General features: G+C 42.2%; 1 protein-coding gene across 21 annotated transcripts in view; it reads right to left on the reverse strand.

The window, feature by feature from the left end:
• Nucleotides 1-17,422, reverse strand: part of FHOD3 (formin homology 2 domain containing 3) — a 422,036-nt gene that overhangs the window by 360,527 nt on the left and 44,087 nt on the right. For all 21 annotated transcript variants that reach the window (XM_039842750.1, XM_039842871.1, XM_039842880.1 and 18 more), the window contains one exon: nt 5,930-6,036. In XM_039842750.1, the coding sequence (XP_039698684.1) occupies nt 5,930-6,036 (107 nt within the window). Of the gene's footprint in view, nt 1-5,929; nt 6,037-17,422 lie in introns of those variants that run through there.

Here is a 17,422-nt window from a genome sequence, read left to right on the forward strand (position 1 = left end):
ACCCTCTCCCCTCCACAGTGGGCCACACCTGCCCGCAGTCTCTCTGCTCAAAGTTCCATCCACTCAGCCCACCGTCCCCCTTACTTGAGGAGTTCCGTGACGGCTCTCTCTTTACAGGTCAGTTCTCTTCTGACTCCAAACCATGCTGTAAAGCCCAGTGCCTACCTGGGCTCCCCAACTCCTACCTGCTGCCATCTTTGTCCCATTGTACAATCTGGAGTTTGAAAGTATTTAGGGCCTTTCAAATGCCACTATCCACTCAGCACAAGAGTTTGTTCTCTCTTGTCTGACTCACTACAGCACTTGTAGGAACCATCTTCCTCCCGTAGTGGAATAACCCGATGGAGGCCTTAAATAGCCCAGGCCCACCTCTAAGGTCTGATTTCACTGGTCTGGGGCTGGCATGTGAGGGTAGTTTTCAAAGTTCCTCAGGGGGCTACAATATTCTCCTAGATTGAAAATCTATGCTGTAGGTTCCTGACCAAGCATCCAACAACCTGGAGAGCTTTTTAAAAGGTGAGATTCTCAGACCCATGCTGAACCTCCTAAAGCAGGTACCTAGAAACCAGAATTTTTAAACAGCTTTCTCCCAAGGTATTCAGAGGCAGCTGGCCCAGCACTGGCTCAGAGCTGGTCTGCAGGAGACCCTGGGATCCCTGCTCAGCTCAGTACTGAATTCGCCCTGACAGCACCTTGTGTTTAAAAGGGCCAGTTTTCTCCCCAACCATGACCAGGGTTCAGGGCTTGGTGGTCTGCACCTTGAGCCTTGAATAGCACTGACAGGAGGCCCTTAGTACCTTCACTGACTTGCCAGAAGAGCCTCAGACAATACACCTGCACCGCCAGCTGAAGATAATCGCTTAAGAGGAAAAGACGGGGAACTCTTCATTGCTTCCCACCCTCATCCCAACAAGATTCTCTCTTATAACTTGTCGGGGGAGGGGAGTTGTTTGGTTTGGTTTTTCAGGTTCCATAGGTTTTTAGATTTAGATTCAAAATGTATTTTAGGTGATTTTCCATTCTACCAGGTCTAGATGCAGAGAAAACCAGACAAAGATGTGAATGGATGAGGTTAACTTTTGTTTCAGTGAGAAGGGAAAACCTTCTCCCCTCAAACTTGACATTTTGGGATGCGAAGAACTTTTGGGGAATCTGATGAAAGACTGTTGAAACCCTTCTCCACCCCCAAAAACCCTGCACACCCACAAACTGCAGAAACCTCAGGGGTTCATGGACCCACACATATGGATCCTTGGGGCTCATGAGCTGTAGGCTGAGAAGTTAGGTGTCTAAGAGTCCAACCAAAGCTCCCCGCAAACTTTTATCCCTCGAAGTATGTCCACTGCAAAGCAGGCCTTGTAGACGGGTTTCCTTACAGCTCTTCCCACCCCTGCCTGACCTCACATCCTTCGTTCTGTGCCTCAAGCCTCACACTGCCAGGCTCTGCCCCACCCACACTTCGCAGGATTTCATCTGACTTTCCCACCCACACGCAACCCTGTGGGATAGAAGCGGGGTGGGAGTGGAATGAGTATTTACCAGCCCTTGTGGAAGATGAGGAAACCAAGACAGAAGCAGCGTTGTCTTCAGGGCTGACCCTCTGGGGTCAAGCTGAGGAAAAGTGAGAGCCCTGAGTTACTCACAGGAGCACCTGGGGTTGCTTACACTATGTCCAACCACGGCCGTGGGCCGCCCGACATCGTAAAGTACCGTGTTTCTCAGGCCCTTAGCTCTGCCAAGCTCCCACCTATGGCCCTCTCCACCTCCCCTTCAGGGCTAACCTTGAAACCCTCCTTCTCTGACAGCTCCCTATGGACCTCAGCTGGCACTGGTTTACTTTTCAGAGGAAGTGGAGGTACAGAGCCAAAAAGGTGAGGGCCTCTGGCCCAGTTCTGCCCCGTGGGCAAGGCTCCGGCCTTGATTTTCTTAGCTAAAAAAAAAGCTGATCTCAGAGGGCTTGACTTGCATAGACCACTCTAGTTCTAAAAAATTCAGTGATTTTCATTTCAGTGTATCGTCTTCTCAAATTCTGACTGTAATTATAGTAAAGGCTACTCGTTTTGAGTATGTATTATGTGCCGGAAGCTAGCTTAATGTTTTAGATACATAATCATATTTTACCTTACAACGACCCAAGGAGGCAGTATTATGATTATCTTATCCCCACTTACAAGGAAACTAAGGTTCAGAGAGGTAAAGTAACATCCCCATGGTCACACAGCCATGAGACTAACTGCAAAGCCCAGGTCCCTAACCACTAAGAAGCTACACTGCTCTCCTTGGATGCCAGAGACCCCGCTGATTCAGGTAGTGAAATGGGATTGGCTAATATTGTCCTTATTTTATACATAAATTTTATAAACTATGAGAGGTAAAGTGGCTTGCCCAAGGTCACACGATGGCAGGGTCAGGAATAATAATCCAAAGGCTATGGGGTTTCGGTTTCTGCTGCTAATTTCCCAGGCCTTGAAAGTTAGTGAACAGACATGGCTCCATTGTGCTAGCCATTGCTTTGTCCTTCCACTTTTGAAGGTCTTTTTCCTCCTCTCTGATGAGCTATAGCTTGAGTGATAATTCTAAACAAGGAGTGAGTTAATTTTTAGTCCTGGCATAAAAGAGTAGGGTAATGGACAAGAACAAAGAAACAAACTCCTCCAGCTAGGAAAATTTACTCAGAACACACTGCACGAAAAACACTACTATTCTCACATAGCTTGCCACATGCCTTCATTAGATGGTCAGAATATTTGCAGATATTTTGCTATAATTTACACAAAGAAATCAAGAGAAAAGTGATATTTCATTTGACCTTTCTGTGCCTTACAAGCACAATTCTTAACTAGGAAGAAATTACATTTTAACTTTCCATTCATGAGAGACACAAGTTCTCAAGCACACAGACTTTGACAAATGCCACAGTTCCAAGAGAGGAACTCAGAGGGATGCTCAGTGCAAGTGACGCTGCTAATGTGCCCAGACACCTCCTATCTGTGTAGGAGGGCTCGGCCCGCAGGCTGCTTCCAGCAGCTCCCAGCAAACTGCCACTTACTGCCAGCACTCAGTGGTGGTAAATGGCCTGAGGATAACCAAAGTAATCTGGCCATGCCAGGACAGCACTGTTCTGGCATATCTTCTGCAGTCCGGCCAGGCACAGGGGCCTCCTCACAAGAGATCAGTAAAGGTGGCTTCTTCATGTTCTTCCAGACAAAGAGGAGTGTCATCCCAAGTGCATTCCAAAGGACAAGAGGTAGATCACTACAAAGGAAGACCATCTCAAAGACATAAACCCCACTCTGGAGTGAGTTTAGGGCACACCTGTCAAATATGCAGTTACCCAACAGCTTTTGGGCTACCTTCCCATTTGCAATTGCCCATATTATAAGCCTTGCCTTCTCACAGTAATTCATTTCCTCAGCATCCCATGCTGTTAAGGTATAGAAATGTGGTCAAGGCTGCACCTGCCAGGTGGACCCATGGCCAGCAGATGATTCAGAAGGAAACAAAATGAGAAAGTAATCCCAGGATCTACTCCGGTGACCTTGCAGCAGAGTACCTGGCACTTCAGAAACGGCAGAGAAGGACCTTCCAATACAGTGCAAGCTGTAGTGTCAGAGCCAGATGGTGGCAGCAAATGTGTCTTCCCTGGAGCCACCTTGCAGTGTGGTTGGGTGCTATTTCAACTAGAGCCAGTGTTTTAGCCTGGGACTGAAGATGTCCTTGAATTAACCAATCTTATGTCACCAAAGGTACAAATGTGTATCCTGAGTAGGACCTTAAAGTGCCTTTGCCCAGATGCTCCTGGGATGGTGGAGGAGCACAGGCATATCTGGGAGATATTGTGAGTTTGGTTCCAGACACCACAATAAAGAGAATCTTGCAATAAACTGAGTTATAATCTTTTTGCTGGGGGAGGGCCTTACCTTCGATTTATAAAAAAGGCAAATATCTGTGAAGCACAATAAAGCAAGGCACGATAAAATGAGGCGTTCCTGTACAGACTTGGGAATTGGTCACGCCTATGTTCAAATCTGGCTCCACCACCCACAGGCTCTGCCACCCTGTACATGTAATTCAACTTCTGACCCTCGGTTATTTCAGATGAAAAACGAAGATGAATAAATCCAACCACATGACTGGTAAGAGAATGAACTATTAAACGAACATACACTGAATAAGGTGCCTAGCACAGTGGTTGGCATAGCAGGTTCTCCATAAAGGTTCTTTTCTTGCCAACTCTTAACTTTTGATACTGTTGTCTAATATAAACACTTTTTTTCTAAGCCACAATCTCCAATCATTCAAGGTTCGATAAGAAAGAAAAAAAATCAAACAGGACATGGTCTTTAAGCATAACACCACAGTTGACATTCTTCAACTTGACAATGATCTATTCATAACATTCCTGAGATCTGTTGGATCAATGAGCCACAAAGTCATCCAGACTGTCATCCAGCCTGGATTCTGACATCTTATATAAAGGGATGTTGTTGTCAACACTTAGTAAAAACTATAGCAACGGAAATTCCCCAAGTTTAGCAGTCTAATAATATTAATTTTCAAAATTAGTATTAGAAATGATTATGAGTAGAATCCAATGTGACTTAATCATGATACCCCTCACATGTGTGCAGCCTATGGTAGTTTCAGGGTCTTTTTCCACACACATGCTGTTGATGCAGCCCTTGGAACCTCTCAGGAGACAGGAAGGGCATCCTCAGAGAACCTTATTGGTTCCTACCAAGGACCCCAGTTTCCTTGGTGATCATGGTCATGACATTCAGGAATCCATTCTGGGATCCTGCCATTCAACCGATCACCAACATTCACTACGTGTCTATAACATGTTGAGAAGATGCTAGGCACTTGTTATTCAGAGGGGTCCAGCTCTGACCTAATAGAGTTGTAGCAGCAGAGAAGAAGGACAATTAAGGGGGAAAGAACCATAAATTGCGACAGGTGATAAAGCAGGGGAATCCTGGAAGTCATCAGTAAACCGCAGAGAAGGTAGGAAACACAATAACAAGGTTCCCATTTTTCCTCATTGTTTGAGCCATTCATGAAAAATCAGCATTCTCAGATAATATTAATCTGGCTGTAATATATTTTTAACTCAAGCAAGATAACATCAAAACAACTTATGGGGAGGTTCCTGTTCACCAGATTAGGATAGCTGAGCATTATTTGGAAAGCAACAGGAGTCCCTGACGTTTTCTACGGAGGAAGATGATAAAATAATAGATACACGTGGCCCTAGACAGATGAGGGGTAGAAAAGGAAGCAGGGGCTTCAGCAGAAGGCTGTTTCAGTGATATAATAAATGTAGGAATGGCTGATTGTAGGGGTATATTCCTATAGAGATTTTACTTTCTGTACACATCTTCGATTTTTTTTATGTATATTGCTTTATTCAGATTCAGCAATCAGAAATATTAAGCCATTCTAGATGTAGGCTAAAAGTAACTTGATGTTAATTAACATAATCAATAATTATTTTTTCCACAGTAATGAGTTCAAAAGATGATACAGTATAAAATGATTTCTGTCATCTGCCAAGACAACTAAATATCCAGTAAGTTATCATTAAAAACAATGTTTAAAACAGTTGTCAATCCACTAAAATCTGGAAAATATTAATTTAATTATATTTGGCTTAAAAACGGAAACTTAGAACGTAAGTACCATATGCTTAATTAAACTATACCAGAAATTTTCCTATCGCTGAGTAGCCTTGTCAAGAAGAGTTACTCAAAATGCAAAAGGGTGTGTAGTTACTGCTGGTGAGTCATTTGCATCTCCCTTCTTTTTGTCTGAATGTGAATGCAGAGAAGGTCAAAGCTACGGTGATTTCTCCAAAATACTTTCAGGCCTCAATGTACCCCCCTTTCTTGGAAGGTCAGGACCAGTCAGCAGGGACCACTGTGGTTCTTACCCAACGTCATCCTGGAAGCCTTCTAACTCATCCCGTTGCTCTGCCAGGGTGGCTTCCAAGTCCAGGTAGGTGCCATTGTGGGACAGCTGTAGCGTGCAGTCATCGAGCTGCAAGACAAAGAGCCTGTTAAGCCCAGCCTGCTCCTGAGACAGGGACTCAGTATGGGGAAGTCATTTGGGTTTTTAATCAAGCATTATTCCAAAATTCAGATCATAACTAGAAGAGGTAGTATGTTCGTGTGAATAGATTGGGAAAATACTGAGTGGACAGATGAGACACTTATCAAGGGAGTGGCATTGACAGGGACCCAAGAGACATGGACAGGGGAGGGGAAGGAGTCCTTTGAGCACTGGTCCAGTGCCACTTTCCACTCTGAGGGGTCCAGGAGAAGCTGTGGCTACGGCGAGTGGAAACCAAGATTACAATGCCAAAATGACTGTAGATTAAGAGTCACAGACTTTAAAAGGCAAACTTGGTGGGGAAAATATGCTATTTCCTTTGATTCAGTGAGAAGCCTACTTACTCAGATCCTGTGGTAATCCTTGGCACATTATAATTAATAGTTGCTCAATATACATTTTTATAATTGAACTGAAAGAAAGAGTCCCCATTTGAATGACAACATATCCAAATTACAACATACCACAGAGGACATTAGATCTCTTCATTACTAGTCTCATTTTCAAGAAATTTATTTAATGAATACTTATATGTTATTAATTATGTTCCATGCATAATTCTAAGCATTTTACATATGTTACTTCATTTGATTCTCATATGAACCCTATTAAGTTCTATTATTATCTCCATTTTACATAAGAAGAAACTGATGCACAGAGAGAGAATAAGTTATATGCCCAATGTCCCATGGGTAAATGATGGAGCTGGGATTTGGATTCCTGCAGTTTGACTCAAGATCATGCTCTTGACCACTGCTCTGCATCCTCTCTATGGCCTGAGACCTGCAAAGGGCTAGCAAACATTAATCTTGCAATACACAGCTTATGTCATCTGAGTGTTCTGGTGTGGCCAAGGCAATGCCACGTGTTTGTCCACCCCCTTCCCTTTTCCTCCTGGATGCACAGACCACTTATCCCAGCCTTACAGTTGGGCTTTGGCCATGTAACTGAGTACCAAGCAACAGAACCCAATAGGACAAAGCCTCCACCAGGGTTGGCCTTCACACCCCTGCCAACCGTCCACCTTTCTTCTCTTGCCTGCGGCCAGATGCAGAGGAGCCAGAGGAGGACCCAAAAGTTTAGAAACCAGCTGAGCTCCAGAGAGAAGGAGCACCTGTTCCTGAATCACTGCACGAAGGAGAGCACTTTGCTCCCCAACCTCCACTGACCCACCATGGACAGTGACAAGAGCAAGACATTAGCCTTTGTGGGGCAGGCGGGGGCAATCATGAAGATTTTGAGATTATCTGTTACAGCAGCCGACATGACATCTAGAATAATCAAGACACTTAAAATCTAGGAAAATGATTTTACCAAAGATTAAAATTAACACAATGAGGAAATCCAAATATATAACTTCATGCTTAATTTCTCAGGCTGTAGGAAGGCTCTTATTATTCATCTACCCGGTGAGTTAAGGATCTTGTTCCAAAATGGCAGGAGACTAGGGGAAAGTGGAGGCAAATATGTGGCTACTTTAAAACATCTAGATAAATGCCTGTTAATCTTCCAACAGTAAGTGAGATTTTGTTTGAAATCTCCCTTACTGTTGGAAGATTAACAGGCATTTATCTAGACAGAAAAGCTTTGCTTATTATCCTCAGTAAGAGAAATGGAGACTCATCTTGCCTAGATTCGGCATGTATGAGGCTGCTGATTCTTGCAGAGACCCCACAGTGCCATGTTTCTGGTCATCCTCAACAGAATTAAAGGAATGTGTTCTTTATTATTTGTAAGAAACACGTAGTTAAATCAGTGAATGGGGTTAATCCTATTTGATCCACTTGTTTTATTTCTCTAATAATAAACTGTTCCTCTAAAGGCATGCTGGTGAGCTTCAGCATTCTTGACTGGCATCTACAGATGGATCATCTGATCTGAGAAAGCATTTAAACCCAGGAATCAAATTGGCCAAACTCACAGTGCTGTGGTGTCAGAGGTGCACCCACAGTACCTCGTCAGAAGCAACAGACAAGAAGGATTTCCTGCAGAAGGCATCTCCTGGGCCAAGGGTCTCCTGAGGGCTAAAATCAGCCTTTATCATTCTTAGGTGGAAAATTCCATTAGAAATTGGACCTGTTGACATGTACACTGGACCATGTGCAGAGCTGGAATCACTACAGCCCCGTCTAGCTTATAACTCCTATAGACCATGTTACCTAATATAGCTTATATGGTCTGTTCTGTTGATAATCAATTATGTTTAATCCCACATTAATCTACAGACTAGAAAATGGGGATAATGAAAGCCCTTAAAGCCATAACAATTTCTTGTGCCTCAGCCCCTGGAAACATATGAGCCCAGAGAAAGCAGCTTTTGGATCAAGTTTCTATTTCTCTTCGAGGGCATCTGAGTCATTCTGACACTGTGATCCACACTCAGACCTGACGAGAGAACCAAGTAGGAGAGGACGTGCTGCTCTGCAGTGGAGAGAGGCAGAATGTGCACGTGTTTGTGGTATAAATACTCCCACCATGGCCGATTTCAAGCTAAGAATTGTAAAAAACCTCAAAAGCATATATAGCAGTATGATGTAATAAAACAATTAGAAAGTGACATTCTTTAAGTTATTATCTTTGTTTTTTAATTAAAAGTGTAGTTGACATCCACTATTACGTTAGTCGCAGGTGTATAACATAGTAATTCAACATTTATATAGCATACAATGTGATCACCATGATAAGTCTAATAACCATACAAAGTTATTATGATATTACTGACTATATTACCTGAGCTGTGCATTACATCCCAGTGACTTATTTATTTTATAACTGAAAGTTTGTACCTTATTATCTTTGTTTTTAATATAATATTAATTGTACATTTCTGTCATTTAATTTTTATTAATGGCTATGTTGAACAACTGGCTCACAAAATCCCTGAGAATTTATCAATCAGCCCTCTTGAGCCACACAGGCGAGCTCTAGCACGCACTGCTTCTAGCCCTCCCGCGTCATTTCTTTGAGGCGCCAAAAGTGGAGCTAGCAGAGAGTGGAAGAAAGGCTGAGAGATCTTGTCCTGGGCTTTCAGCCCCCACCGCCCCACCAAGCCTTCTGCTCTTCTCCTTAACTAAGGCAGAGGTGGGGGTTACTAGTAGCCAGCAGATATAGCCCTGTCCTTACTGACAACCAAGGCTATTTTGCACATCATTTCCACCACATACCTTCTGATTTTATTCCCAGCAGCCTGAGGTGAATATCTGGTTTTCCTCAGCTCTCACCCTGGCCCACCAAGTGTCTGTCTGAACATGGTCCTAGCCAGCCCCAACCACAACAGGAAGCCCCACAACCTCCCCAGGCTTCCAACACCAGAATCCCAAAACCTTAGCAGAACTGCCTGTTCTCAACATTCCTCTCCTCACATTCAAGGCATCATTAACTATTACCATTTCCATATTTCAATTTTAACAAAATTATTTGTCAGGCACAGGCTGGGCACCAAGGAACACATAAATGCTTCCTTCCCTCAGAGATCATTTTATTAAGTAAGTATGACACAAGAATAGAACACAGAGGAGAAGCCATTGAGACCAACTGTCCAAATATATGGAAGTTCATCCTCAGTTGTATTCCTTCTCTATAATTAGCAAGCCACAGCCTCCCAAGACCCAAGTATCCTCCATAAAACTGCCCCAGCCCCGCTTTCAGGAGAAAGGCTGCCATGACTTCCATAGCCTGTGTCACGACTTTGCTCTCCTTGCCTAATGGTTGGGCCATTTGTACTAGTGAATCCTTCAACTAAAACAGAAAAGATGAACATGTGCCTTTAATCCCTTAAGAAATGTGTGTGGAGTCTTCACAGTAGGGCTACAGGAAGGGGACAAGGTCAGACACTGCTGCCCTTAGAGACACAAGTGCATAAAGGAGGTCCCAACGACACGGGCTGCCTGTAAAGACACCAAACAAATCAACACACAGTACCTGCTCCATTGCACAACACAAGCCCCACCTCATCGGTACCCTGGAGACACAGGAGATTAATATTTAAACCATCACATGAGCCGAGGAGTAAATAAAAGGCTTCTTTGCTGGAATTGAAACAGTAAAATCCCCCCGACGTTTTAGAGGGGTCAGCTTTAGGTATCATTTGTACAAAGCACTTGCTAGGTACACTAAATGAATTCTTCAATTTTGTCAGGGATACTTAAGTAACAGTTATAAAAGAACACAACAGTGTGAATAGGCAGTGAGTGGAGGTTCATTCCAATCTGGTCATGATAAAGATTCAGAGGGAAATATCCAGACTTTGCCTCCAGAGTGAAGGACTGAAGATACCTCCCTGCCAGACCAGTTCTTGACGGGAACCTCAATTCCTACTTACACAGAAGCAACCTGATCCCCTCCCTTGGCCTCTCATGTCAACTGTCTTCCCGAATGACTTAAGGGGCCTGGAATTTCCTGACTCCAACAATTTTCGTGTCAACCCTGATCCTCTGGCAGCAGGTCTCCTGCACTCCTTACTTGGCTCTAGGTCCAGTGGCCCGACACTGCCGGGCACTTCAGGACACAAGACAAAGCCAGAGCCATGTGGGAAGATAACGTTACAGACTATTATAAAAGTGCGGCGTTAGGGCAGTGTAAGGGCAGTGACAGTCGCACTGCAGGAAGACTTCGGATCAGGTTGCAGACTATCAACCCAGGGCCAGGATTCTGGTGGCGGGGGGCGGGGGGGGGTGGGTACTCAGGAGGGAACCAGTCACAGATCCATAAGAAGGACCCTTCCAAATATCCTGGAATTTTGCGCCGCTCACTCCTCCCAAGTCAAAGCACACCATGAAAATGGGGCCCTCGATCTCTGGAAACATAAAGAGAGCCCTCCACTCTTTGCAGACAGGTTGCACGAGGCCACTCTAGGGTTCTTTTGGCTGATCCTACAAAGAAGACACTGCATGCAAAAAGAAAGAGCAGACTCACCATCCTGGAAGGAAAAAAAAACCCAAATATCTAAAACAAGGCTGATATCACCGCTCTCAATTTAAATATTCTTTTCTTTCTTTAACCCAGGGAAGTGACAGGTCACTGGGGTGGTTTAATCATTACCTGGCTTTGGCAGCCGGTCTACAGTCATCCTCGGTCTAGGCAATGAAATTTATGTGTAACCGTGAAAGAGGGTTTACATAGAACCATTTTACATAGAAGCATTCTATAAATATACACAAGGACTATCCCTTAAGCTAATTTTGGTAATAGTTCAGATGTGGGAAGATATATGCTCAGTTTGAAAAGAAAAAAAAATAACGAAAAGCTAAAATAGATGTCATTTGCTTATGTCATTTAACTGACTCCTCCTGTCCCTGAATCCACAGCCCTTGCGATGTCATTTTGCAGCTTCCTCCATCAAGAAGTGGATCTTTCTCTACTCCAGGAATCTGGGTTGGCCTGTGCCATGCTTTGGCCAACGAGGTAGCAAATGTGACAGAGCAGAGACTTGAAAGATACTTGCTCCCTGGGGCTGTCATCTCTTGCTGCTCTTGGAATTCTGCCACCACATGAAGAAGCCCGGGTTAGCCAGCCTCCAGGATGCCTGATGATGGTTCCTGCTGCCCCCACTGACAGCCTGCCAACTGCCACACACTGAGTGAGGCCAATCTAGACCATCAAGCCTCCAGGTGACTCACCAGCTGATGACAGACACAGGAGAAAGCCCAGCAGAGATGGATCAAACTGGCCCAAGCTAGAAAAACTGCCCAGTAGACCACTTGTGAGCAACACTCTATGGTAGTTGCTTTAAGTCAATCTCCTCTTCCCATGAGGAAAGACCCACAGCAGACAGGCAACCAGCCAGCATTGCAATTTCATACTTGAAATGCTCGGTGCCTGGGTCAGTAGTGGGTGAGAGGCTCGTCCCACCAAGGTGCCCTCTGAATATGCCATGACACTGCCAACTCAAGGCAAGAAGGCCACCACTATGCCCAGCCCTCAAATACCACAGAGCATACATGCTTGGCACTGCCCCTGCCCCTCCTGGAGCCCAAGCCCAGCTGTGGACTGAGGACAGCAGCAGTTGCTGGAGGAAGGGCCTGGAACATGGGAAGAGAGGAGCAGTCGGCAGAGAACCCCTCTTGGGGAGGTGAGGAGAAGTGAGTTGTGGCTCCAAGGCCCTAGGGTGCATTTCATCATCTCATCGCACTTCACTTACAACATGCGCATCCAAAGATAAAAGTATGAAGACTTTCAAGACAACAGCGGCAAGCACAGGGCCCTTCTGACTGCACTGGTCACACACCCATGAAGCCAGGCCTGCCCAGGCTCAGAAATGAAGCCTCATTTCTGACTCGTGGGCCTCATGTCTCTCCTGGGCGGGGTTTACTGCGAGCCCTCTGAGCACCCCACTTCAGGCTCATCCCAGCTCTGAGAGCTGGACAACATCGGTCAGCATATGTTGGTGGGTCAATTCTAAGAGAGAGACATCCCATTTCCCCTCAAATGGTGCTTCTGTTGCTAGGCGTCACGAAGCCCATGGCTTCCTTCAACGCTGTGGCTCCGTCTAAAGGCAGCAGAGAGAAGAAACTGAACTTAGATGACAAGCAAAAGAAGTTAGGAAAGAGGGCTTTCCAGCAAGCAGTGCCACAAGCTCCTTTCAATTCTAAACAATACCTACAAAAAACCTTGGCTCGGCCATTCAAGCTTTTGTGGGCTATGGTGCCTCCAGGCCATAACAACCACCTCAAAGGGCGAGGTGGAGAGCACACGCCATGGCTTCCCTCTGCCCCTTCCTAAAGTGGGTAGTGAGGACACGGAATTCATTTCATTATCCTTCAAACTACACCCTTCATTTGTGTATACAGTACATTTCACAATAAAAAATTATTTATTTCATATAAAGAGGTAATTTCACGTATTTTAAAAATACAAGTTAACACTTAGTTGGCTTTCTTAAGAGAAAGACCAAATGAAACCAATTTACATGACATCAGAAGAAAACAGGTCCTGTTGGCTAACCCCAACAAATTGTATTAAACATTTTAAATCCCCGTGCGCCCATTTAGCCTCTTTGGAACAACATATACATCACAGGCACTTTAAGAAATGTATTAAAGTGAAGTACAAGGATATTTATTTTTGAGGATCCAGCACATGTGGGTTATGAAATAATATGAACGTATTTAGTCTAAAAGCAGTTGTATTTTACTTCCTCAGAAAACTTTAATAAGTTATATTATTTGTGGCCGCCAACCTCAGTGAGAGAAGCGATATCCTGAGGTTGATTTAGGCAGTTTCCAAATCAAGCCCCAGGTTTCTATTTAAGTCGACAAAATCGCACAGCTCACCACACAAAGGCAGAGGCCTCTGCCAAATTCTACAAGACAAAGACCAGGTTTCTCCATTAAGCACTTAAACTGAGGGGGTGTGATAATCTGGTAAATATTTGAATTCTTCAAAAGAACTTTTTATCATTAAATAAATAACCAAAATGCATTAAACTTCTCTCTATATTTACATATGTTTACAGGTACCTTTTCCCATTTTATTTCACTTTAGTCAAGTTAAAAAATAGTGTCAGCACTAAGATTCAGGATTATTATTGACTCATTATCATTCATTCATTCACTCATTCAAATTACTAATTTTCTGTGCTCTTTCTCTGGGCCAGGCACTGTGCCATGTCCTAGAAGCCACCCATGAGTATGGCAGGCCAGGTCCCAGGGCACACAGGGCTGTGGATAGGACAGATCACCAAACAGCTGGTGGTGTTCAGGGAAATGAGGAGAACAACGAGTTAGTCACCTTTATTGTTCCTGCTCCTGTTTTCACTGGGGCAGGAGTGCAGGGAGTGGGGAGCTGATGTGTGATGGATGCAAAAGCTCTGACACAGGAATTTGAGTCGTTGAGGCACTGAAAGAAGGCCAAGCCTCTGATCCTGTAGATTTTAGACTAGATCCTAGGGCAACAAGAAGCTGTGAAATGGTTATAAACAGATGCATGCAGGACCAGCTTTGCAGTGCGGGGATGAGAGCGGGGAGACAAATGAAGAGGCCACTGCTGAAATTGCAGATGATTTGACTGTGGCTTGGACAATCATGGAAGCAGTGGAAATAGAGGAGATGGCAGGGCAGCGATACAGGGAAAGAGAAGGAAGAGAGAAAGGAAAAGTCAAAACAACATGGTGAATGGTCAAATGTGGAGGTGCCCAACAGAGAGGGGCAAACTCTTGAGTTTCTTATTTGAGCAAATTAATAAACAGTGGCACATTTTATAAGCATGGGAAGCATTGGACAAAAAGCTGTTGGAGGCAGGAAGATAGGGTAAAAGTGGAATTTTGGGTTTTTACATGTTATATCTAAAGCAAGTGGAGGTATTAAGTAGAGAAATAGATTTTAGAGTTTGGGCATAAATAAAAACACAGCAGTTGAAATCCCCCAAGTGCACTGGCATGCCTGAAGACAGCAGTAGCTAACGTTTTGTGTCTCGAGGATCTGTACTGGTATCCCTTTTTTAATTCCCATTGTTTTCTCTAACAGTTTAGGGAGGTCCTTTATTCATTTATTCTTTGCAAAGAACCAACTTTTGATTACATTGCCTTTCTGCTATTAGTTTGTTTTCCATCTCATTAATTTCTGTACCTACTTTTGTTATTTCCTACCTTCTACATTCTTTGTGTTTAATATGCTGGTTTTTTCTAACATCTAAAAATCTTAAGAATTTAAGTCTTTCCTCTTTTCAATTAAGACTATTACTCCTCTAAGTAATATTTAGCTATAACCTCCAAGATCTGATAGGGCCATATTTTCATTATCTTCAGTCTAAAATATTTTCTAGATTTCACTGAAATTGCTCCTTTGACCCATGGGTTATTTAAAAATATATAACATAATTTCCAAATATTTGGGAATTTTCTAGTATCTTCTTTATTGCTGATTTCTAGCTTAATTTTGCTATGGCCAGGAAATAAATTCTGTATGATTACAGTTCTTTGAAATTTCTTGAACCTTATTCCATGGCCCAGTAGAAAGAATATGTACTCCACAGCTGCAGGGCTTATAAAATGGGATTCTCATATCTTTTCTGTTTTTACTGCTTTTAATCTGCTTGTTATACAGAGAGATGTATTAATCTCCTGCTATACCTGTGATTTTTCAATTTTTCCTTTTAATTCTGTAAATGTTCTATCTATCTATCTATCTATCTATCTATCTATCTATCTATTTATTTACTTATTTATATTTCCTAGTGGATTGACTTAGCACTAAGAGATTTCCTCCTGACCTCTAGAATTGTTTCTTATCTTGAAGATTTTGTCATCTGTTACTAGTACAGCCATACTACTTTCTTTTGGTTAGTGCTGTATGTTTTATCTTCTAGTCTTTTACTGACAACATTTAGTGTCCATATATTTAAGATGTGTATCTTGTAAGTAGAATATAGTTTTTAATCCAATCTGACAAACTAGTTTTTAATAAAAGTATTTAATTAAAGTCTGTTAATCTAAAGTAATTCCTGATGTTTCGGTTCAAATCTACATATTTAGTATTTGATCTATATGTTCTAGTTTCCTTTTTCCTCCTTTCTTGCCATCTTTTGATTTAATCTAATATTCTTTATTTTTCCACATTTCTTTTCTGTTATTCTATTTATTCCTAGTTACATATTCTTCATTAATTCTTTTAGTAAATTATCCTACAATTAATCACATAGCTACCTGACTGAGCAGAACCTACTATAAATGAGTATCACATCCTAGATAATTTGAGGGTACTAGACCGCTTTAATGGGTTTGTATTTTTTGAGATATTGAGAAATACATTTTGAACCACATGACATAGTATTGTTTGGAGCAATCAATACTCATTTAAATTTACTCATATATTCACCTTGTCTCTTACATATCATTCCTTCTTGCATTTCTGTGCTTCTATCTGTGATGATTTCCTTCAGCCTCATGAGAGTCTGCTAGCAACAAATTCCCTCAGTTCTTATTTTCTAGAAACATCTTTATTTCACCTTCACTTTTTTGGTAACAGCTTTATTGAGATATAATTCACATACCATCTAGTTCACCATGTAGAACAGCTTGTGCATCCATTACCACAATCAATTTTAGAACATTTCCATCACCTCAAAAAGAAACCACAAATCTATTAGCAGTAACTCCTCATTTCTTCAAACACACCACCCTTTGCTTCCAGAAACCACTAATCTACTTTCTGTCTCTACAGATTTGCCTACTCTAGACATTTCATATAAATGGAATCACACAATATATGGTCATTTGAGACTGGCTTTTTTTATTTAGTATAAAGTTTTCAAGGTTCATTCATGCTATAACATTTACTTCATTCCCATATTGCCAAATAGTATTCCATTGTATGGACATACCACATTTGATTTATCCATTCATCACTTGATGGACATTTGGGTGTTTCTACTTTCCAGCTATTATGAATAATATTACTATGAACATTTGTTTGCAAGTTTTGTATAGACATATATTTTCATTTCTCTTGGGTATATGTACCTAGGAGTAGAACATCTGGGTCACACGACACCTCTATGTTTAACATTTTAAGAAACTGCCAGACTGTTTTCCAAAGCAGCTACACCATTTTACATTCTACCAGCAATTCATAGAAGTTCCAATTTCTCCATCTCTCTGCCATGCTTATTTTTTGTTTTGTTTTTATTATAACTATCCTCACAAACGTGAAGGGGAATCTCGTGATTTTGATTTGCATTTTTCTGATGGCTAATGATTGAGAGCACTTTTTCATGTATTTATTGGTCAGTTGCATATCTTCTATGGAGGAATAGCTATTTAAATCTTTGCCCATTTTTTAATTGGGTTATTTGTATTTCTGTTGTTGAGTTGGAAGAGTCCCTTACATATACTGGATACGAGTGCTTTATCAGATATATGATCTATAAAAATATTCTCCCAATCTATGGGTTGTCTTTTCATTTTCTCAGTGGTGTCTTTTGGAGCACAAAAGTTCTTAATTTTAATAAAGTACAATTTACCTATTTTTTTCTTTTGTTCATTTTGCTTTTGGTGTTATATCACCTCCACTTTGAAGGATATATTTGCAGAATAGGGAATTCTAGATTAGCAGTTTTCTTGGAGTAGTCACAAACTGTTACTCCACTATCTTCCAGCTTATATCATTTCAGTTGAAACATTAGCTGCCAGCCTTATTGTTGTTCTTTTGAAAATAATTTATTTTTCACAGGATGCATTTAAAATTTTGTCATGAATTCCCATGAGTTGCACTATAAATTTCTTATGTGTGGTTTCCCTTGCATTTATCTTGCCTGAGATTTATAGCACTTCTTGAACTTGTGGCTGATGTCATTTGTTGGTTTTGGAAAATCTTGGCCA

This window comes from Pteropus medius, unplaced genomic scaffold (assembly GCF_902729225.1).
Source record: "Pteropus medius unplaced genomic scaffold, Ma_sr-lr_union100, whole genome shotgun sequence".
In the NCBI taxonomy this organism is placed as follows: Eukaryota; Metazoa; Chordata; class Mammalia; order Chiroptera; family Pteropodidae; genus Pteropus; species Pteropus medius.